Raw genomic sequence first — 24,117 nt, 5'->3', positions numbered from 1 at the left:
TAGGACGTAGGCCCCCCTTGTCCTTCTTGGGCACCAGAAAGTAGTGGGAATAACAACCACGCCCTACTTCTGGCCCAGGAACGCGCTCGATGGCCCCCTTGGCCAAGTGGGCCGTAACTTCCTCCTGCAGAAGTGTCAAGTGGTCCCCCGACACACGGTGGTTCTGCGGTGGCATGGCTGGAGGAGAGGTCTCGAAGGGGAGGGAGTAGCCCCTTCGGACAATTTGCAGCACCCACCTGTCCGAAGTGATCGTGCGCCAGTGAGCGTGGTGATGGCGAACCCTGCCACCCACTGGCGTCACATGGGGCCGAAAGCACGGACTAGGAGGATTTTGAGGCAGATGCTGCGGGGGGAGGTGTGGTCTGACCCCGCCGTTGTCCCCGACCGCCGCCGCGTTGAAAGGATTGTTGCGGTGCGTGGCTGGCAGCACGTGTGGGGGCGCCCCTTCCTTGGCCACGAAAGGGACGAAACAAACCCGTTTGCTGACGCTGGGTCGAGAGACCCAAGGACTTGGCCGTGACCCTGGAGTCCTTGAAGCGTTCCAGTGCGTGGTCCGCCTTGTCACCGAACAGGTGACAGCCATCAAACGGCATGTCCATCAGTGTATTCTGGACATCAGCCGAAAAGTTGGCGGATCTCAGCCAGGCGTGGCGACGAATCGCCACTGTCGTTGACATAGCTCTGCCCAGCGAGTCGGTCGTATCAAGACCACACCGTATCGAATATTTCGCTGCATCTCGGCCCTCAGCCACAGCCTGACCGAGTTTAGCCCGCACCTCCATGGGGCATTCTGGCAGCAGTTCCGCGACCGTATCCCACACAGAGTGGGTGTAGCGGCCCAAGAGGCAAGCGGTGTTGCAAGACCGCAGGCCCAAACTAATGGACGAGAAGACCTTCTTGCCAAACTGGTCATACCTCTTGGATTCCCGGTCGGGCGGGGCCGACGGGAATGCGGACTGGGAGGTCGAGGCCTGGATCACCAGACTCTCAGGAGTGGGGTGGGTAGACAGGAACTTGGGGTCATCCGGACAAGGACGGTGGCGCCTGGCCACGTTCCGATCAACAGGCGCACCTGAAGCGGGCCTGGACCACGTGCCCAACAGAACGTCTGACAAGGCTTCATTAAACGGCAGCAGTGGCTCCTGTGGGCATGACTGCGGTTTGAAGACCTCAGTGAGGATGTTAGGCCTCACGGCCGCGACGGGGAGCTCAAGGTGTAAGGCCTTGGCAGCCCTCATCAGCACCACTGAATATGCAGCTCCCTCCACCGAAGCCACGGTTGGAGGAGAGATCAAACCAGGGTTAGGAGAGTCGTCCAAACCACTGGCATCCCCCAAGTCACCTGTCCAGTCCGGGTCATACTGGCACTCGCGTGACAGAGGGTCCTCGGACCCCTCCCAACCTTCACCGAACTCTTCATCTTCTCCGTATTCGGAGTCAACGATGTAGACCGGCTCCTCAAGTTCATGGGCCCCATCGGCGCCGGGACCGGCGTCGAGCGACGCCCGTCCGGCCCCGCGTCCGGCGTCGGTGAAGGCAAGGGGACGGCAAGGGGACGGCGCCGCCCGGAGCCGGCGCCGGAGCCGGAGCCCCAGTGCCGCCCGAAGCCGGCACCGAGGAACCGGCGTCGCGCGGAGGCGGCGCCGGGGGCAACCCCGATGGGATCGGCGCCGGGTTGGATGGACGTCCATCCGGCGTCGACCCCGAAGGCCCTAGCGGCGCCGGGATCGGCGCCGCCGGCGGCGCCGGAGTCGGAGCATCCGACGGCGTCGAGGTAGGGTCAGCTGAACCGCTAGGGCCCCCGGACGGGTTCACTGGGCCCGTAGGCGCCGTGGAACCCGCCGGAGGAGATAGGGCCCTCATGGCCATGAGGAACGCCTCTATCTCCTCAGGCGTCGCACCGTGCCCAGGGACCGGAGGGTATGGGGCAGGCCGCGCCGGCGACTCTCGCGGAGCCGCGGGGTTGGGGTCACCCGAACCCCCGGCCGCATCGCGCGAGCGTCGGGGGGAGTCGGGGGTGCGATGACGACGCCCCGACTTCTTGTGCTTCTTACCTGACGAGGATGACTAGGGGTGTCGACTTCCGGAACGCTCGGCGCGGCTCCTCGACCGCTCCCTCGAACGCTCTCTCGACCTCCGGCCGGACCGGGACCGCTCCCGGTCCCGACGTGGGGCCGACACCCGGAGCTCCAGTAGCTTGCGGGACCGCTCCCGTCTAGCCTTGTTGGTAAGGGCCCGGCAGTCGATGCAGGAGTCCACGTCGTGGTCGGGGCCCAGACACCGGAGACAGAGGCGGTGATGGTCTGTGACCGACATCGTGCGCTCACAGTCATCACAGTGCTTGAACCCAGGCATCCTAACAGGCACAAAGTGATAACAATTCGAAAAAACTCGGTCAAAGACCGGAGTACTGCTCTTCAGATCTGCGTCCACTGGCGCGGAAAAAAGAAGAACTGACGTCAGCGCGCGGAGGCGGCGTCTATATACTCCAGCGACGTCATCACGGCGCACGACGCCAACGACGGACGCGGAGCCGCAGGGGACGCCTGCAGACGACGCCTACCGACGCGCAGGGGTACTGCTACGCAAAAGTTTCCGGATCCAGACTGACGCCAGGGGATATTCTAAGGTAAGGAATCCAACACTAACATGTTTCTTTCAGATTGCGGCGTACCGCTGTGCAGGGTAAAACACAAGCCATAAAGACAATCAGTGCTAGGAAAGGTCGAAAGGTTGTGGGTGGTTAATACATTGTGAAGCAGTGTTCTTTAAAGAGGTAAGTCTTCAACTATTTCCAAATTGGAGAAATGTGAGGCTGTTGTAAATTATACAAGGATGTATGTACAGATCCTTGGTGCCTAGATGTAAATGACTTGCTTCATTTTTTTTGCATTTTTTTCAGTTCTTAGTCTGCAGTCTGATAGTGTCCTGGTTGTGCCGAGACCCATGCGAGATGGTGAGCTTGTCTGCAGAATAAGCAGGGCTTTAGTGTGTGATGGCTTTGTAAATGATGCAACTGGTTTTAAAGATGGAGTGGGCCAGCAAGAATCGCCAATAAAGTTCCATACGGATGGTGATGATGTGATCATATTACTTCAGACCCTGGATAAGACATGCTGTGGCATGTAGGATGCATTTAACGGGTGCCAGTTTAGAGTCTGGTAGGACATGGAGAAGTGTGTTACCATCATCAAGATAACGAGAGTTTGAACAGCAATTTAGAAGTCACTTTCTGGAAAAGATGATTTCATTGAGAGAGCTGGTATCAAGCAGTCTTTGTTTTTTTGGCAATATGTTAGTGGAAGGTAAAGTTGGTCTCCAGGGTGAAGCCAAGGGATTTCAATGAAACCGGGGTTCGAAACCATAACAGTTCATGTCCTTGGCATCCTGGTCCCCCCTAACAATGGCACTACTAGACCCAGAAGACCAGGTGGAGGCATTGCTTGCATACACAGTTAACAGCCAATCAGTGAAATACTCACAACCCACTGTTTAATCCAGATGCAAATACTTATGCCTCAATATCGCATGCAATAACAGGCTTCTATACAAAATACACACTATTTAACACCCTCTGGGAGACAACCTTTCTTTCATATAACAAATTACGGATATCATCGCAACTATCACGGAATAACACTGCAACCAAATCTTCCTCAGACTTCAACCTACACTGGAATGATCTGAATGACCCTGCAGTTAACAGCTTTAAAATCTTTCTTGCCAACCTCAATTGGACCCAAATCTGTACCAGCCCCACACACAACAAGGCAGCAGCCTTAGGTCTTATCACTGCGAAGGCCACCTCCATTGAACTTGAATATATCCTCCCCTGTGATTAGTCTGATCACCACTACATCACATTCCTAATCACTGAATCAGTGAGAACAAACATTCCTCAACTAACAAAACCTAAACTCTGGAAAAGTAGCATGCAAAATATCAACCTCAACAAACTGACATCTCTCAGTAATAACATCTTGCCTCCTCCTGGAAACATGTCAACATGATCATGATTTCATAACCCACTATACTAACTCCATGGAGAGTAACCTAGACTAAATCGCACCACTACAGCTAAAAAGACTGTCCACCAAAGACTCCAATTTGAACTCATTAAACTACAGTCAAATGGCCTACCGAACCCTTTCCCAGCCAATTCTAGTCTGTGTCAAACAGCCAGGAATTTACCTCCTTCGTTCTTGAGAAGACTGAAAACATGAGATATGATTTGCAGCTGGGTTTGGAGCATTGTCCTCTTCTACCCTACTCCAGCTTCACTTCTTCCCTGACTGTTGCTCCCTAACTTCTTCCGGGGCACATCTTCCAAAAACAAAGCCTCATGGAATTCCTTTAAAATCCTTGATGGAAGTGCCATTCTCAAAATTTTTGTAGCGCTGAAACCCCCAAACCACTTCAACAACCCCCTACCCCTCAATTTCTACAATGAGATTAAACCATTGTACTCCCACTTTGGACAAAGATTGGTAATGCCTCCCTAATTCAAAGTACTATCCCTGACTGGCTAAAGTTCGGGCAGGATTCTCCATCCTTAAAAAACCAACGGCAGATCACACTGATATAAACAACTTCCGCCCTATCTTCAATATTCTGCTCTGGAGAAGCTCTTAACAAAATGTATACATGTACAGCTCTGTATCCACATTGAACAATTCCACCTCTTAGATCAACTCCAATCTGGCTTCTGTCCAGAGCACAGCACTCAATCAGCTTGGACACACAGTGGTCGATGTGCTGAAAACATTGGACCAGACCGCATCTTGCCTACTAATCCTCCATGACCTATCTTTGGCATTGGACACAGTTAAGGATGAAAACCTCCTAGACCTATTGGAACATAGAATGAGGTTATCTGGGTCTGCCCTAAACTGGTACAACTTGTTTATCCAAAACAGAACTCAAAGATTCAAGTTTAATAATTCCCTATCTCAGACTACTCTGGTCACACTAGGGGACCACAGGATTCCTCCCTCTCATCCACTCTCTTCAACCTGTTCATGGAACCTCTAACGGGAGTTCAGTCAACATCCACTACCACATGTATGCCGATGACATCCAATTACAACGGAAAGTCTCCTCCCCGGAAGAGATCAGATCCCTCAACTTAACTCTACAGAAAACAAAAAAATGGCTGGCATGAAACCACCACAATACTCTAAAATCAGAGTTCCGCATAATCACTCAACCCAACCAGTCAACTATCATTGAGGAATGATTGAAACAACTAAATCGCCCTCAACTGCCTGCCACAAGTTTGAGATTTAGCTAAATTACTGGTAATAACTCAACAATAACCTTAACATGCAGAAACACATCAGTTTTGTCACCAAAGGAGTGAAACTCCAAATGAACATCTTAAGAAAATTAAACCCCTTCCCCCGCCCCCCAACGATTTCAAGTGTACATTGCAAGCCTTAGGGATTCCCAAGTTGTACTATGGAAGTGCAACCCTCTGCGGTTTGCTCAGATCCAAAACAGCTCCTCTAAGGGCCTCTCTTATCTCTGATACAAGGCTCATCACTGGATCTAAACGAAACAACCACATCACCCCCAATTTGTAATCCCTCAGCTGGCTACCTTACAAAGCAAGAATCCAACTCAAAATTGTCTGCATGGCCCTTTAAGCCCTACGCTACAATACCCAGAGATACCGCGCTCAGAAGCTGGAACACCCTAGCTCCTTACTGCTAAAAACATAGATTCTTAAAAAAGAAAACCTACAACAGAGCTTACTCTGGTCTCCCCATGAGAATCAGGAACGCCTTGCCCCCTGAAACCAGACTGAAACCCTCAACAACATTTTTCAAGAAAGAAGTTAAAGTACTACTTATGAATACATTTCTGCTCTAGATCCCAATATCTCCTCTCTTCATAGCTTTCATGACACGTCAACTACATTCTTGACTCTTGCTCTCCTGGTCATTGTTTGTTTTTGATCATACAATCCTGATATTGTGCTGTACCCTCCATTACTGGAGGTATTGCCATATCCTATATTATCCACTATGATATGGCAGACTCTATTTGTCTCTAGTTTCTTAACAATTGTAAAGCGCTCCAATATCCGCAAGTGTCAGGTTTCTAAATAAATAAATGTCTTTAAACCAGTTTTGTATGGTTTCTTGTTTGCTGCCTTTTGGCAAATAATGGGAATTCTGCCTTGGTTGTGTTGCGCTTCAGATGGGCACTGGACATCCAGAGCTAGTTAATGTGCAGTCAGTGTTTGAGTCATTGGATGTCTGAAGTGGAAGAGGCTTTCAAGTAGGGTTGTGTACCACAGGTGATGGTCTGTCAACATGTTAGCTATAGTTGTGTGTCACTGGGGATGGACTGCTGTTGATTTGTCAAACAGGACGACACTTGTTTTTCCACAAGACGCGCCTGATTGTTTGAGGACGAACTAAAGAATTCTGGAGAAAGAAGTATGAGTAAGTGGTAGATAGCTGCTTCTGTCCTAGGTGGTCCGGGCAACCATAATACCCCTGTAGCCAAGACATAACTTGTGTGCTGCTAGACGGAATGAATAGGTTCTACTTCCGGGTTTAGTAGTTGTAGGAAGGTGGAATCTGACTATATGGTTACCCCAACTTTTTTCCTGGTGTTTTGCTGGTTTTCGACTTATTTGGCCTGGGACCCTGCTATTCAGGGCCCCAGGCCATATACTCTTAAGTGCATTATAATCCTCGCGGCTAAGGCTAACTGGTTTGGCTTTATCAAAACATGTCGTGTAAGGTGTCAAACACTTTGGAATACTACTCCCCCCGCCAATTCTGGCGGCGGGGGTAGCATTCCACCCTTCCAGAGGGAAAAGACATGTATGTTACTGCTTTACCCGGTTAAAGTTAAACAGAGCCTCAGCATCACAAAATGGATGATGCTGCCACAGACACGAATCTGACCTCCTGTTGCTGGGGGAAACTCCAGCCAGGGCGGCCTGGACAATAGGTTTTCTGTCCCCAGACAGGGGTTTTGTGTATTGGGGCAGGGAGGGCTGCATTCAGTGAATGCATCTAGACACTGCCTGAGGCACACAAGGTGCTCCATGCATAGCCCGGTTCAAACCAGTTGCTGGGGCACTCCAGCCCCAGCTCTGGTGAAAAACTGGACAAAGAGAAAGGGGTGTAACCACCCCCTTCTCAGGTCCACCTATAGGAGGGACCTCGGCAGGTAATCCAGCCCCCATCCTTAGTATAAGTATAGGAGCTGTGTCCCCAGGACTTTAGATTATCCTGGAACGAAACTTTGATACAGAACTCTTGGACCTTCGACATTCTATTCTGACTAGAAGAGGGAAAACATCTCCCTTGTGGTCAAGGAGTGACCACCCTGCTCAAACAGGCACCAACAGCAACTTTGCCGGTCTGCAGTTTCAAGGCTCCAGCCGGAACCCGAAGACTCTGCGACTCAAGAACTGGACTTTCAGACTTCTCTGACCCCGACGCACATCCACAGCAAACTGAGACCTGTGGCGGACACAATACGTGGGACCGGACATCTTGGACATCCTGCATTTTGCTACATGCACTCCTTGCGCTGCGGCCAGGGCGACTGACTCCTGAATCTGGGGATCATGGTTCGATCCCCGGCACCGGCGGCAGATTAACCCAGCACCATGTGACTCTGGGCAATAGCTTGCTTAATCTTCCCGACGGCCCCCAGCGCCTAGAGACCCTTACGGGTGATTGTGCGCTTTACAAATGTAGATTATTATTATTATTATTTTCTGGAGCCTCAGTAAGTTGTGCATTGGGGTATGAGAAGCCACAGCCCCGAGCATCATTTGACCCGAAGCCCAGGCCCCCACACTCCGAGAGTGTCCCGTGGGCCCCGTCTTCACATTTGTGCTCGATGGGTATTCCCGGTTCCTTGCCCGTTGGCTAGTGAGCCCCCTGAAGACGCATCTTGAATCTAACTTGCGATCCTGGTTGCTCCAGGCTGCCCCAGCTTCCCTGCAAAGGAGAAGCGCCACAGACTTTGCTGGTCTGCAACAGAGCCAATCTCGACATCCTGCGTAGGATGCAGTTGCCAAGGCTTGTTGGGTCCAATCCGGATACCGACGCTGCAGTCATCTAGATCCATCGTGGGACAGCTCGAATCCAGCTCCTGGTCATCGTCGATGCCTCCTGGCTGAAGAGACAAACTCACCTTCTTCACCTTCAAGCACGCGACATCGCCTAGTTCCTTCCTGGTTCCTTCCTGGTCACTGGCTAGTGACCCAGACTGTGTCCCCTCTGCTTTCAGGTTCTTCACATCACCGATCCAACCTTGGATCCACCCGGACACTTTTCCTCTGGTCGCCTGCAGCACTTCTTTGCAGCTCTCCAAAGAAAACGACGACGAAACAACATCAAAAGACACCTATGCACCCGGCATCCGTGGGTGAGGTAACACAAGTACTCTGGTAGTCTCGAGGGTATTGGCCATCCTAGTGTCTAAGTTCTAAAAGGGTTCCATCCTAGTCCATCCGGAAGTGTCCTTAACTTGTAACTTTGTGGGCTGGGGGCCCCAGACATTCGAGGGTATTATTACGCTAGCCAGCTACAATGGCTCTCCTATTGGACTGCGGTTAGGAATCTGCACGAGATCGGCTTCACGCAGGAAAGACTTAATCGGGGAGAACTCCACTCTTTATTGTTGCCCAAGGCCCGGATTCCCCTGGATTGCCCCCCTTGCTAAAAACTGCTTTAATTTGCTGGAGGAAAGCTCTTTCATACAAGTCAGCGATAACACACTATGCGGCAAACATTCCCTTACTGGGCATCCCCACGCCGCAGGGCAGACTCACACGAAATAGAATTCAAGCATTGACGGATAGTGGAGTAGAGGGCGTGAGTTCCTTTTTGGGGATGACGCCCTACTAGACCACAAAACTTTTGTACAGATCATGGGTGCTCCACCACGTCTATACTTGCTACATGCCACGTGGCACACTATATTAGGACCACCTGGGCGCCACAACGAACTAAACCCACACAACACGAACTAGTACACCTGTTATATTACATGGAACCGGGCAGCTATCTGGTCCGTTGGTTATATATGGGGATAAGGGCACATGCAGCGCTTCCGCTCCGGACCCTTAGGGCACGCTGGTCTAAAGACGTACACACTGAAATCACGGACAGAGAGTGGAGAACCATATTGGAACACCCCAAAAGAGTGTCACTTAATGTCAGACATAAATTTATTCAAACAAAGGTACTCCATAGAGCATATTTCACCCCCAAGAGAATACATCTTATGTTCCCGGACTCCCCTCATTGTTACCCCCGCTGCGGAGGGGACAAAGCGGACTTTATCCATATGATATGGTCCTGCCCTCGATTAAGAGGATACTGGGACGAGGTCTGCCACACTCTCGGCACTCTGACAACTGCCGATTCCTACCGAGGCCTTATCCTGCCTTGTGGGACTACAGCGCCGATCTGGAATGCAAAAAGTCAAGTTAAAATTCTTAGACCTAGCACTCTTCTTGGCTATTTGGGTCATTACGATGAAGTGGAAGTCTCCCAGATCCCCTGCGGTGACTGTGTGGCAGGCGGACTTAGTGCAGTGGGGTCGGGCGGAAGGGGCGGACCTCCGGAGAGAGGAGGAGAGAGGTCTACGAAAACAAGTATATAGCACTAGAATGGAATCCAAGTTGATTGAATTCGAGGAACTCAACCTAATCCCAACACAGATGGCTGGGTCCCAGTAAGATACATTCGGCCCCAGATACCTTGGAGTTCATGACCCTTTCTGCTTACACTGACGATCTCTTTCTATCACATGTACCCTATAGTTTGTGTTAAGCCAGAGGTTATCCCCGGGCAGTAGAAGGCTGGGAATGGGCTGACCAGGAATGGGTGGAGGGTGGGTTAGAGTAAGTTGGGGGGGAAGGGTTTATAGTTTTTTTGTTCACTGAAAAATAATGCACGTTATTACACCGATAGTTGAATTGTACTGAACATGCTCCTGAATTGCTCAGCTGGAGTATGTCTATGATATACTGATTACCTTTGATAAGGGGTATACTGAGATGAAACTGCACTGATGATATGATTTAGGTACCCGATAGACCAGGGACCGGGAATAATGAAAATGACTGTTTAATTCTTTCATAATTCTGTGATTTATCATGTCAGCCTTGCAGTCAATAATAAAGTGTGTTATAAAAAAAACTTGTAACTTTTACAAACTCAATAGAAAGTCAATGGGAGCCTGCACCTGTGTTTTGACACTGCACTCGACTCCCGTGGGTCTCCTACTTCTTAACCTTTGGTTGCTTAGTGTAGCCCCAGCCATTCTACAGGCCCTAGGCCTGCTTTCGAACTCTCACGTGCTACTTATACCACTTTTAGTATATGGTTAGTGAGGCCCCTAGGGCATAACGTATACTGGGCAACTTATTGTGTATTAACTGTGTGACTTGTATTGTATTTTTACCTCTGACCTCATAAAGAGTGCAGAGGGGTTGTGTTTAAATTAAATACATATGTTAGACGGACCGGGAGGGTCGGCCGAGGTTACGGGGAGAGGTCTCCAGGGAGAGCCGTCTCCAACGACTGTACAGATAAGTAACTTCCCCCCCACAGACGGACACCACACAAGGTTGAAGGTTAACGAGATTTTATATGCAATTCTTAGGTTACGATGATGAATACAAGGAGGTCCGGACTCAGGGGTCCCCTCGGTTCTAGTCTCTGGTTTAGGAAAGGGGTAGCGGGACAGTCTTAGTTACCAATGAGTACAAAATAGCTCTCAATCCTTGAGCTCGGCGTTCTAGATGATCGGGCCGTGGAGGAGCCAAGCAGGTCCCGAGATGGATGAAGGAAGGACGACGGTCCGCGGCGGAGCCTGCAGGTCCCGGTGGAAGATGACGGTTACAACGGTCCGCGGCCACGCCAGCAGATCCCGACGACGATGAAGGATGAAGGTTACGACGGCTGTGGCAGCACCAACAGGCAGGACGATGGTGCACAGGACAGAGCTATGGCAGCGCCAGTAGTCCGTCCAGGATGAGTTCCTCTTTACGTCTCTCGACTCCAAGATACAACTGCCTTCCTGCTCTGGAGCTGCCCCAGTTATAGGGCTGGCGGGCTTTGATGTCCGGACCCTCGCACTTGGAGGTCGGGAGGTCCGGGATGGGGGAGTCCAGACACCCAGCAGGGGGGTGGAGCCAGCGCCCGGGGAGGCGATGGGCGAGCGGCACTTGGTGGGGGAGAGCCATCGGCACCTCTTTCTCCCATTGACGTGCCAAGTAGTCCGCTCACCTCCTGGGTGGAGGGTGGTGCCGGAATGTCTGAGGCCGGGCCAGGCCCAGGGTTGAGGTCGATCGGGGGCCAGGCGGCCTCGTGGTGGAGTGTCCAAGATGGCGCCCCAGGCTGGGCGCGTGGGCCGGCAGTGGATCGGACCCACGAGGTCGGCAGGCTCGAGGGCAGGGGTCCCTGAGGGGACGGAGGACGTGCAATGGTGGTGTGTGGTACTTGCGGGACTGGGCTCAGGCCTGGTTGGGCCGGGGGAGAGCGGCCCGTCATGTGGCCTGTCCAACATGCGTCCCCCCCAGCTGAAGGCGGGGAGAGTTACCCATCCTCTTGGGGACTCTCCTCGTCGAGGCGGAAAAACCGGGACAGGCCATCCGCGTTGGCGTGATCTGGCCCAGGCCGGTGTTCGACTGTGAAGTCCATACCTTGCAAGGAGATGGACCAGCGTAGCAACTTTGGGTTCTCCCCCCGCATATGCATCAGCCATTGCAGGGGTCGGTGGTCGGTCTGCACCCGAAAGTGGGTGCCGAAAAGGTAGGGCCGGAGCTTCTTGAGGGCCCATACCACAGCGAAGGCTTCCCTCTCTATGGTGCTCCAGCGTTGCTCCCGTGGTAGGAGTCTCCGGCTGATGAAGGCCACCGGTTGATCAAGGCCTTCGGTGTTCACTTGAGACAGGACTGCCCCAATGCCCTGGTCGGAGGCGTCCGTCTGGACGACGAACTCCCGGCTGTAGTCTGGGGCCTGGAGCACAGGGGCGGAACACATGGCGGCCTTTAATTGTTCAAATGCAGTTTGACACTCTGGGGTCCAGGTGACTTTCTTGGGTTGGTTCTTTGACGTGAGTTCTGTGAGGGGCCCCACTATGGTACCATAGTCTTTTACGAACCTTCGGTAGTAGCCCGTGAGGCCCAGGAAGGCTCATACCTCGGTTTGGGTGATGGGGGGCTGCCAGGCCTGGATGGCGGCAATTTTCAGCTGTAGCGGGGCCACTAGGCCGCTTCCCACCTGGTGTCCGAGGTAGGTTACAGACCCTTGCCCAATTTGACACTTGCTGGCCTTGATCGTGAGGCCAGCTCGCTGAAGGGCTTGCAGCACTGCTCGGAGGTGGTGGAGGTGCTCGGTCCAATGGTGGCTGTATACAGCGATGTCGTCTAGGTAGGCGGCGCTGAATCCTTCGAGCCCCGCTAGGACCTGATTGACGAGCCGTTGGAATGTTGCTGGGGCATTCTTCATGCCGAAGGGCATGACCGTGAAATGGTAATGGCCATCGGGGGTGGAGAAGGCAGAACGTTCTTGCGCCCGGGGTGTGAGGCCGATCTGCCAATAGCCTGCTGTCAGGTCGAAGATGCTGAGGTAGCGGGCAGCTCCCATTCGGTCGACTAGTTCATCTGCCCGGGGGATGGGGTGCGCGTCTGTTCTGGTGACCGCATTCAAGCCCCGGTAGTCGACGCAGAACCGGAGTTCGGGTGTGGTGCCGGGGGCAGCTGCTTTGGGGACCAGTACGACAGGACTGGCCCAGGGACTGTCTGAGGGCTCGATGACCCCGATCGTGAGCATCTTGGCTATTTCTTCCTGGATGCAGGCCCGTACCCGGTCTGGCACGCGGTAGGCCCGGTGGCGGATAGGGGGGCTGTCCCCGGTATCCACATCGTGCACACACCAGGAAGTGACACCCGGGGTGAGGGAGAACAGGCTGGCGAACTGTGATAGGAGGGCTTGACACTCCTGGCGTTGTTCTCTGGTGAGGGCCTCTGAGAGCCGGACCCCATCCACGGAGCCGTCTTGCTCTTGAGTCCGCAGGAGGTCAGGGAGAGGCTCGGAGTCTTCTTCAACCCCAGTGTCTGTGGCCATCAGGAGGCTGAGCTCTGTTCGCACAAAGTGGGGCTTTAGTCTGTTAGCGTGGAGGACCCGGAGAGGGTTCCGGGAGGATTCCATGTCGATGAGATAAGTGGCAGGACCCTTGCGCTCTATTACTTTGAAGGGCCCCGTCCATTTGTCTTGCAGGGCGCATGGCTCAGTGGGGGACATCACCCATACCTGTTGGCCAGGTTCGAATTCGATGGATGAGGCATTCTGGTCATACCATTTTTTCATGTCCTCTTGACTGGCCTCTAGGTTGGCCTTCGCTAGTTCTCTGAACCGCCGGGTCTGGTTGCGGAGGGTGAGGAGGTACCGGAAGACATCTGGAGGGTTCTTTAGCGGAGGCATCTCCCAGCCTTCTTTGACGAGACTGAGCGGCCCTCGCACTGGGTGTCCATATAGCAGTTCAAAGGGGCTGAAGCCCAGGGATTTCTGGGGGACTTCTCGATATGCGAAGAGGAGGCACGGCAGCAGCACATCCCACTGGCGACGGAGGGGCTCTTCCAACCCCCCGATCATTCCCTTTAGCGTGCGGTTGAACCGCTCAACGAGTCCGTTCCCTTGAGGGTGATAGGGGGTTGTGAATCTGTAGGTGACCCCGCACTGTTGCCAGAGGGACTTCATGTATTTGGAAATAAAGTTCGTGCCTCTGTCGCTGACGACTTCTCGGGGGAAGCCCACACGGGAGAAGATCCCCATCAGGGCCCGGCCGACCACCGGGGCTGTCACAGTTCGCAGAGGAACAGCCTCAGGGTAGCGGGTGGCGTGGTCCACTAGCACCAGGATGAATCGATGGCCTTGTTTTGTGCGTGGGTCCAAGGGCCCCACAATGTCTATTCCGACTCTCTCAAACGGGGTAGTGACCACGGGAAAAGGTTGCAGGGGAGCCTTTAGTTTGCGGCCGCTCTTCCCACTGGCTTGGCACGTGGGGCAAGATCGGCAATGCTGGTGCACATCGTTTCTCATTTTGGGCCAGAAGAAGTGGGTCACTAGGCGACTGTAGGTTTTATCTTGTCCCAGATGTCCTGCCAGGGGGACATCGTGGGCCAGGTTTAACAGGAAGTCTCTGAAACAGAGGGGTACCACTAGTACTCGGTTGCTCCCCAGCTCGGCGATTCTTTGCTCGCTGTACAGCAGATCATTGTCCCAGTAGACCCAATGAGTTCCGGGGGTATCCCCTGCGCTTTGGGCGAGCGCTTGCTGGCGGAGTCCCTCGAGGGAGGGACAGGTCTTCTGTTCTTTGCGAAATTGTTCTTGCGTGGGCCCCCCTTCTTGAGGCCACTGGTCGAGGTTAGCGAGGTCGGTAGGTTGAGCTGGTTCGGCGGGAAGGTTACGGTCGGTGTTTTCGGCCGGGGCGACCGGAGGCGGTGGCGCCGGCCATTCGGGTTCTTCTGGCTGGTGGTTGGCACGGGCGGCCATGGAACGGGTGGTGACGCACGCCCAGTCTGGGACGCCCAACATCCCCAGGTGCTCCTTTCGCTCCACGGCGGCCCACGGAGAGCTTTCCAGGTCATTGCCCAGGAGGCAGTCTACGGGGGCATCGTCTCGGACCGTCACTTCCAACATGCCGGAGACCCCCCCCCATTCGAAGGGGACGCAGGCCATCCGACACAGGCTCTCCGAGTTATCGGCTGATCGTACAGGGCAGAGAATGTTCGGTAAATACTGTTCTGGGGCCACCAGGTGACAGCGGACGGCTGTTACACTGGCCCCGGTGTCACGAAGGGCTTCGGCCTGGTGTCCATTGATGCTCACCCATTGGCTGTACTTCTGGGTGTTAGCGGGTAGGGGGACCCGCGGGACCATGTCTTTCCCCCCTAAGCAGGCTAGAGTCATGGCGGCTGGCTCCCACTCTTGATGCTCTTGTTCGTACTCTTCCTGTTCCTCGGAGATCTGTTCTTCCCCTAGGGCTGCAGCGGCCACTTGGCGGGGTCTCGGGCTCTGGTACTGCGGGCAGTTTGGGTCGTTCGCATAGTGGCCGACTCGTTGACATCGGTGACACGTGACATTGGCTCTGTACCCCGGTCGCGCTGGGGTGCTGCCCCGGGTGGCCGGGGGGGTGGTGTTGGTAGCGGGGGCGACCGGGGCGTTGTCTCTTCCTCGCCCTTGGCCCCCTCCTCCTCCTCTGGGTCGGTGCTGACCATTGTTGTTCCGGTTCTGTTCGTAGGACCCATTCCGGCCCACTCTGGTGATCTCCCACCGGTCAGCTTCGGCTGCGAGCTGCCGGGGATCCGTTAACTTGCTGTCGAGGAGGTGTTGGCGGAGTTCAATGAAGCAATTGTTCGACAGATGCTCCCATACCATCAGGTTAAATAGTTGCTCGTAGGTCGTGACGTTGCTTCCTCGGATCCAGCCCTCGAAGGCTCGGCTAAAGTATGTTACATAGTCCACCCAAGTTGTACCCGGGATGCGGGTGCAGTCTCGGAACCTCTGACGGTACATCTCGGGTGTGAGACCATAGCGGGTGAGGAGGGCCGCTTTCATATGGTCGTAGGAGGTCATCTGGTGGTCCGGGAGCTGTAGTAGGGTGTCGCGGCCCTCATTGAGGAATCTTCCCCAGAGACCGGCTCCCCAGTCGCTTCTATCGATCCGGTGTGCAGTCATAGCGATTTCATAGGCTTTAAACCATTGCTGGATGTCGTCCTCTCTGAAGTATTCTCGGACAACATCCTTGGGGATGTGTACCTTTTTGTCTGTGGTCCCTGGGGTGGGGGGTCGCTCGGGCACCCCTGCTTCTTTATTCTGCTTGCGTAGGTTGATCTCGGCTAGGTTTCGTTCGTGTTCGTACGCTAGTTTTTTTTCCTCGAGCTCCCTTTGTCTCTGTTTCTCCTCTCTTTCTTCTCGGAGACGCAGGTGCTCTAAGTTGATTTTTTGTTCGGCCAACTTAAGTTCAACGTCCATTTTAAGTCGGGCCATTTCTAGTTCGTGTAGTCGGGTCCTTTCTCTTTCCTGGATCTCGCCTTGCGAGAGACCCGTTCTTTGCCCTTCCGGGGGCCGTGGTCGTTTTCTCTACGGTGCTTTGATCAGGGGTTCCGGCAGCCCCGGTTTCTGCCCAAGATTCTAGGGCATGCTTAAAATCGTCCTTTGTACTCAGTCCGGTGGTAGCGATACCCAGTTCGATGCAGAATTGTTTAAGTTCACGATGGTTGTACTCCTCCAATTTCTCCATTTGGAATTTCTCGGTTGATCCGCTCTCTTTCGTGGTCATTGTGACTTCGTCGTGGGGTGAGCTACTCTCTGTACGTTTATGCGGTGATTCGGATCGCGCCGCTGGCCACCAATGTTAGACGGACCGGGAGGGTCGGCCGAGGTTACGGGGAGAGGTCTCCAGGGAGAGCCGTCTCCAACGACTGTACAGATAAGTAACTTCCCCCCCACAGACGGACACCACACAAGGTTGAAGGTTAACGAGATTTTATATGCAATTCTTAGGTTACGATGATGAATACAAGGAGGTCCGGACTCAGGGGTCCCCTCGGTTCTAGTCTCTGGTTTAGGAAAGGGGTAGCGGGACAGTCTTAGTTACCAATGAGTACAAAATAGCTCTCAATCCTTGAGCTCGGCGTTCTAGATGATCGGGCCGTGGAGGAGCCAAGCAGGTCCCGAGATGGATGAAGGAAGGACGACGGTCCGCGGCGGAGCCTGCAGGTCCCGGTGGAAGATGACGGTTACAACGGTCCGCGGCCACGCCAGCAGATCCCGACGACGATGAAGGATGAAGGTTACGACGGCTGTGGCAGCGCCAACAGGCAGGACGATGGTGCACAGGACAGAGCTATGGCAGCGCCAGTAGTCCGTCCAGGATGAGTTCCTCTTTACGTCTCTCGACTCCAAGATACAACTGCCTTCCTGCTCTGGAGCTGCCCCAGTTATAGGGCTGGCGGGCTTTGATGTCCGGACCCTCGCACTTGGAGGTCGGGAGGTCCGGGATGGGGGAGTCCAGACACCCAGCAGGGGGGTGGAGCCAGCGCCCGGGGAGGCGATGGGCGAGCGGCACTTGGTGGGGGAGAGCCATCGGCACCTCTTTCTCCCATTGACGTGCCAAGTAGTCCGCTCACCTCCTGGGTGGAGGGTGGTGCCGGAATGTCTGAGGCCGGGCCAGGCCCAGGGTTGAGGTCGATCGGGGGCCAGGCGGCCTCGTGGTGGAGTGTCCAAGATGGCGCCCCAGGCTGGGCGCGTGGGCCGGCAGTGGATCGGACCCACGAGGTCGGCAGGCTCGAGGGCAGGGGTCCCTGAGGGGACGGAGGACGTGCAATGGTGGTGTGTGGTACTTGCGGGACTGGGCTCAGGCCTGGTTGGGCCGGGGGAGAGCGGCCCGTCATGTGGCCTGTCCAACAACATACATATTTGATATATACCTTGTGTGGTGTCCTTTCAATTGGTATTCAAGGGATTATATATGGTAAAACAACTTGCTTAACTCACCTACTGAAGTCTTAGCCTGAAGACTGCTGGTTCATGCTACCACTAGGATAGCTTTCTATAAGGTGGACTTTACAACCACCATCAATAATGGTCGATTAGACTGGTTCAAGGTGACCACTAGAACTAGTGGGCATCATATGCCAGGCTAACTTCTCACAGCGTCCACTCCGAGTAGCCCCTGAATTTCCTGTACAGTTGGGGAAACTGGAGGACAGGGGATGTGAGGACCAGAGAATAAGCTGTGAGACCCTCCCAAGGTTCACTCTGCTTTCACTCCACATAAGCAACAGTCATTAAATGGCATATCCATGAGGCAGCCTGGACATTCCCACAGAAGACAGAGCACATCCAGGCCTACTGGCAAGTGACCAAGAAGAGCCTATAGACTAACCCACCACACCAAGCCCCTTGGCTATCACATACCACTTCAGCAAAGAGGACACACATTTCTTCAAAGCAGAAACACTATCTGGGCCTTGACACAAAGGGCATGGGAGTAATGGGTTATTAGGCACAAGGCACTGAAAGAGCCACGTTACTTGAGGAGACTCATTTATGTTCCTTGGTTGCAATCTGTTCCAACTTTGTCAGGTGGAAGAGGAAATTAGTTTGGGTAAATGCTTGCACATGAGGCAGTCTACACCACAAGGCTCTCTCTCGCTCATTTAATGAGCAACAGGACCTTGGGGGGTGGTCACTCGGGTCTGGGCAAAGATCGCAGCAAGCTGGCGGTTCACAGCCGGAGTGGAGCCAGGCTCATTCCTTGCAACCATAATGAGTTCCATGAGCACCTCAATAAAGAGCAGCTCTTCCAAGCATTAAGAACACAGCAAAGGAATGGCACTCTAGAGATTATTTTCCCTCAACAGGTACAGGAAACTCCATGTCCCAAGCAACCATATACAAAAAGCATTAACGGACAGAAAGTCCCAATAGACACTCCAGATCAACTTCATGTCAGGAGACTTTTGTAGCCCTCTAGAGTTCCAAAGTCCAGATAAACATCCCAACCAGTGTTGCCTGCCTCACTGCTGTCGTCTCCAATGTATGGCAATTGGATAAAATCTGAATTTCTGGCTTATGAATCTGTCTGGGGTACAAACTGAGAACAATAATCTGCGAATATTTTGTGCAATCACACATGAAGAAAACTAAGCAATATCAACTAATTTTGAGTTTTTCTGTTTGTCTTTAACTTTGATGAAGATCCCACTAAGAAACCTCCAAAGATCATCTGCAATTTCAATATTCAATTATGTGACTAACACTTCAAAAAGTAGTTCTAGTCACTGCACATTAAATGGTGTAAGAATGCGAACTGTCTAAAATGTGTTAGCATGGTCTTTTACAATACAGCTATGAGCATCATGTAAATCAACATAAGTATTTTGCACCAAAATCCCTTGGGAAACAGCACAAATAAACAGCTATGTGACCTCCTTCTACATTTAGTATATTAGATACTATAAAATTACATATCATACTATCCACAGAGGTATGCATGACATACTTTATCCTCTTAGATTTACACATATTAGTATTGGTTCCTGTAGTAGACTACAAAAACGACACCAATTTGAAATACAACAGGCCCCTACAAGTACTAGTGTTTATCTGTATAATTGTATCCAGCGCTTCAGGAGGAATAGGTTGTCCCAGTCTTCCCAGGTGCAGAAAAAAAGTGGCTCAAAATATTTGCCCAAATATTTACCATCTCTTGATCTGTAGAGGTTTTGGGTTCAGAAGGAGGTTGCTTTGGAGGCTGTACAACAGTAGGCATTATCCGATTGTGAAGAGCAGTTTCTTCCTCTGTCGCTTCAACAAGAATCTGCACAGCAACACAAATGGTTTAGCAGTGAAGTGTTATTGTTCACATTTAACAGCAGCTCTATTTGTTCTTATGAAAGAGCTCTGTCAATTTCAATAAAGTCAGGTTTAGCACAAACATTTTGTACAAAAAAATAAGAGGAACAAACATGCTATCTTAAAGCAATTTTGGGATTACATTAATTTTACAATTGATAAACATGAGGTCATTCAATGCGTTTCATTGAACATAAGTAGCTCTCAGTACAGAAAAAGTTGGAGACCACTACTCTACAGTAACTTCACCTCATGTCTACAGATAATTATCACACGGCTAACAGACTTATACTTTATGAATACTTGGAATGTTACAAAAAGACAGCCATTCTATGTGCATTTAGTAGTCAGTACACCCTATCACTTACTGTTGGCCGCAACTATGAATTTACTAGAAATTAACCCTCAGCGAAGGAAAAAAGTTAAATTTTCATCAAATCCGATTTGTCAATTATTGAACAGGTGAAACAACAATAAGACTAGGAGTGTGCATGTCTGGGAAGGATCAAGCACCATAACCAATGAGGGCAACTTGTGAAATCTGAGAAACACAAGGTGTACTTCTGTTATTTCAGTAGCTCATAGAATAAGTGGGAGGCCATAATTCAGCACAAGTAAGATAAAAGACAGAAAATCACTTATCTGAAAAAAAACTGCAAATTGTAACAATTGGGCCAATTGTGTCACCCATCATAACAAGCACTGGAAAATGCTAATAGGTCTCACCTTTGATAATATAGCATGCACTTCAGCATTAGTAAAAATGCAGATGCTGTATAATACAAACATGGGCCAGTGAGAACTATCTGGCCATTTCTAGATGGATAAATTATTACATTAGATAGATAGGTTAACTGACACTAGGCGGGCATAGTGGTTCCATTTTGTTCTTCACTCGAATTAAAATTCGAAGAATTGAATTCACAAAAATCATCATTAATTTAAGATACATTGTCCGATTAGTTGCATTGTTTACATCAATTATGTATCCAATATTCCTTAATTCAGTTTCTCCTTACATAATACACGTTATCAATTATTGGAAATCAATTTTCCCTAATGAAGTGTAGCATACACAGAAAAGATCAAGAACAAAGTGCCAACTACAGAAAGTACCAAGGGCTATTAAAGTTCCAAGTGCATAAACCCATCATATGGAGAAGTGTGGCTCAATGGTTAGAGCGGCAGACCCTGATGCAGAGGTCTAGCCCGGGACCAGGGTTCAATTCCCCGCCTCAGTGCTTCTTGGGCTCAAAATTCCACGGACCTGATAATTCTCGCCTCTGTGCCTATTCCAATCATGGAGTCCCACTCAGCAACTCTGGGCAATAGCTTGCTTAATCTCCAAAACGGCCCCCACAACGCTAAGGATGCCTGGCCTCCACCTTGGGGGTGCCCAGGTGTGGACGCCTCACAGGGAAAGCCAGGATGGGTTCCAAGCGGTATTCGTACAAGCGCCTTGAGACCCTTGCGGGTGAGTAGTGCGCTATACAAGTATGAATTTACATTACATTTACATCAATTGCACATTTAATTACTAAAGTTACTCAGGATATATACAATTTCAGCATCATTTTAAGTAATTTAACTGTTGAAAACATAGCCTTGTTCGCCTAAAAACCTGTTACTTAAAAAATATATTTTTTTATTGATTAGAATTAGAGCGATCTGATCCAAACAAATTTAAAACATACATTCAATATTAGAAAAAAAAGGGAGAATAAAAACTAATAAGCAAACAAGCAAACAAAGGGATATTCACGTATTTCAAATCATATTTCCAAGTTTCGTGCAGTAGGTTACATTTCCCTTGCCCAACATTCCTTGGATAGAGCCTAGTTGAGGGTAGAAAAGGGTATCTAACAAACCAGTTACTAACCTTCGGTAATACCTTTACTGGTAGAGACTATCTAGCCGCAGATTCCTTATTTCAAAAATATCCACAGGCATTAGACTTGATAGGGAAATTTGTCGCAAGTACTATCCCTGCACGTCGCCTGGTGGTGTAGCTCAGCTCTGCATGGTGTTGTCCGCACTGGAAGGGAAATGCGTAGTGCCTATATAGGTGCCAAACAAGCACGCTGGCGTAAGTTTTGTTTTGCAACTTTCCACAACAGGAGTGCGGAGACTCGAATATCACTGACCATTAGTGTGGAAGATTAGTGACCTGAAAGGAGAAAAACCCCTTTTCCTATAGATCCATTTGCAGAGCAGGAAGGATGGATGGGTCGATAAGGAATTTGCAGCTAGATAGGAGTCTCTACAAGATAAGGCATTACCGAATGTAAGTAACTTGTTCATCGGATAGAGACTTCTAGCCACAGATTCCTTACCTTGGATACCGAAGTAATACCTTCCAGGAGGTGGGTCTGTGGAACAAATTCACATTAGAAAGTCCTGCAGGACCAAACGGGCACAGTGCCCATCCAGACGGACCTGCATGTCCAGGCAGTAGTGCTTTGTAAACTTGTGCAGGCAGTGCCAAGTTGCTGCCTGGAGGATGTTCAGGACAGGAACTCTGCATGATAACGCAGTGGTCGCAACCTTAACTCTGGTGGAATGAGCATACAAACCCTCAGACCAGTGCAGACCAGATTTTAATGCAGGGCACGTTCCATCGGGAGATGATCCTTTTCTACACAGCCTTCCCCTTCTTGGCATCAAAGAACAAGTTACTTACCTTCGGTAACGATATATCTGTAAGAAACATTAGTTAGTGTTAGATTCCTTACCTTAGAATATCCCCAGGCGTCAGTCTGGATCCGGAAACTTTTGCGTAGCAGTACCCCTGCGCGTCGGTAGGCGTCGTCTGCAGGCGTCCCCTGCGGCTCCGCATCCGTCGTCGGCGTCGTGCGCCGTGATGACGTCGCTGGAGTACATAGACGCCGCCTCCGCGCGCTGACGTCAGTTCTTTGCACACAGCTTTTCCGCGCCAGGAGACGCAGAGCCATGAGAGAACCAACACTGGTGCCATGTACAAACTAGGGCCCTGAAAAGGGATGACCTTAACCCTAGGTATCAGTTCGCAGAACGGGGAGGATGGGTGGGTTCGGTAAGGAATCTAACACTAACTAATGTTTCTTACAGATACATCGTTACCGAAGGTAAGTAACTTGTTCATCTGAAAGAAACACGTTAGTGTTAGATTCCTTACCTTAGAATACATACCCCAGCAATACCAACCCCGGTGGTGGGTCTGCGAACCAATACAAAACTACACCAGAAAGTCCTGGAGGACAGAACGGCCAAAGAAGCCATCCCTCCGGACTTGACTGTCCAGGCAGTAGTGCCTCGCAAAGGTGTGCAGCGAGGCCCACGTAGCCGCTTGGCAAATGTCCTGCAAGGGGACTCCCCGGCCCAGGGCAGTAGTAGCCGCCGTGGCCCGAGTGGAATGGGCCCTCAGCCCAACAGGAGGCTCCTTCCGAGCCAAAGAGTAGCACGCTTTGATGCAGAGGACGACCCATCGAGAGATGGTTCGCTTACAAACCGCCCGTCCCTTCTTCGCACCCACGTAGCCAACAAACAGTTGGTCATCCACCCGGAACTGGCGTGTGCGATCCATGTAGAATGAAAGCGCACGTTTTGGGTCCAGACGGTGGAGCCGCTCTTCATCCTTTGAAGGATGCGGAGGCGGGAAGAAGGAAGGGAGGGTGATGGACTGCCCGATGTGAAAGGCCGAAACAACCTTGGGCAGGAAAGAAGGTCTAGTCCTCAGAACCACCTTGTCAGGATGAATGGACAGGAAAGGAGGTTGGACAGAAAGAGCCTGGAGCTCACTCACTCTCCTGGCAGAGGTGATGGCAACCAGGAAAGCCGTCTTTAAAGTCAGGAGACGGAGAGGACAAGAATGAAGGGGCTCAAAGGGAGCACACATCAGGAAGGTCAGAACCAGGTTCAAATCCCACTGAGGCATCACAAACGGAACAGGTGGAAACATGTGAGTGATGCCTTTTAAGAACCGAGTTACAATCGGGGATTTGAACAAAGAAGGCTGATCAGGAAGCCTCAAAAAGGCTGAGAGGGCAGAAAGGTAGCCCTTGATAGTGCCCAGAGCAGAGCCCTGCTGGGCAAGAGAAAGAAGAAACAGAAGAACCTCCGAAAGAGGGGCAGAGAGAGGATCCACAGCCTTTGCTGTGCACCATGCCACAAATCTGTTCCACCGACAGGCGTATACCGACTTAGTGGAGGGACGCCTGGCTGCCAGAATAACATCACAGACTTCAGGAGGCAAGTCAAATGGCCTCAACTGCCGCCGCTCAATCTCCAAGCATGGAGGTGGAGACTGGACAGGTTCGGGTGGAGGACCGTCCCCTGCTGCTGCGACAGAAGGTCCTCCTGAAGAGGCAGGCGGATCGGGGGACCGACTGACATGCTGAGTAGCTCGGGATACCAGTACCTTCGAGCCCAGTCCGGAGCCACAAGGATAACTTGGGCCCGGTCGCGCCTGATCTTCTTCAGCACTCTGGGCAGAAGTGGTATAGGCGGAAAGGCGTATAACAGACCGCAACTCCACTCGCGCCGAAAGGCGTCGCCGTGCGAGTGCCGTCTTGGAAACTCCAACGCGCAGAACTGATGACATTGCGCGTTCTCTTCTGTGGCGAATAGATCTAACCAAGGCTCTCCCCATTGCCGAAAGATGCCTTGCGCCACGTCCGAGTTCAGACGCCATTCGTGATCCATCGAGCACCGACGGCTGAGTTCGTCC

General features: G+C 51.7%; 1 protein-coding gene across 7 annotated transcripts in view; it reads right to left on the bottom strand.

The window, feature by feature from the left end:
• Positions 1–24,117, bottom strand: part of ATP13A3 (ATPase 13A3) — a 486,442-nt gene that overhangs the window by 250,808 nt on the left and 211,517 nt on the right. For 4 of the 7 annotated variants that reach the window (XM_086944284.1, XM_086944281.1, XM_086944282.1 and 1 more), the window contains one exon: positions 19,249–19,377. In XM_086944284.1, coding sequence (XP_086800410.1) covers positions 19,249–19,377 — 129 coding nt within the window. The remainder of the gene's footprint in view (positions 1–19,248; positions 19,378–24,117) is intronic. The other 3 variants (XM_086944283.1, XM_086944279.1, XM_086944280.1) reach the window with 1 other exon arrangement.

Source organism: Lissotriton vulgaris, chromosome 11 (assembly GCF_964263255.1).
Source record: "Lissotriton vulgaris chromosome 11, aLisVul1.2, whole genome shotgun sequence".
NCBI classification, from domain to species: Eukaryota; Metazoa; Chordata; class Amphibia; order Caudata; family Salamandridae; genus Lissotriton; species Lissotriton vulgaris.
This window is presented reverse-complemented; position numbering and strand designations above follow the sequence as displayed.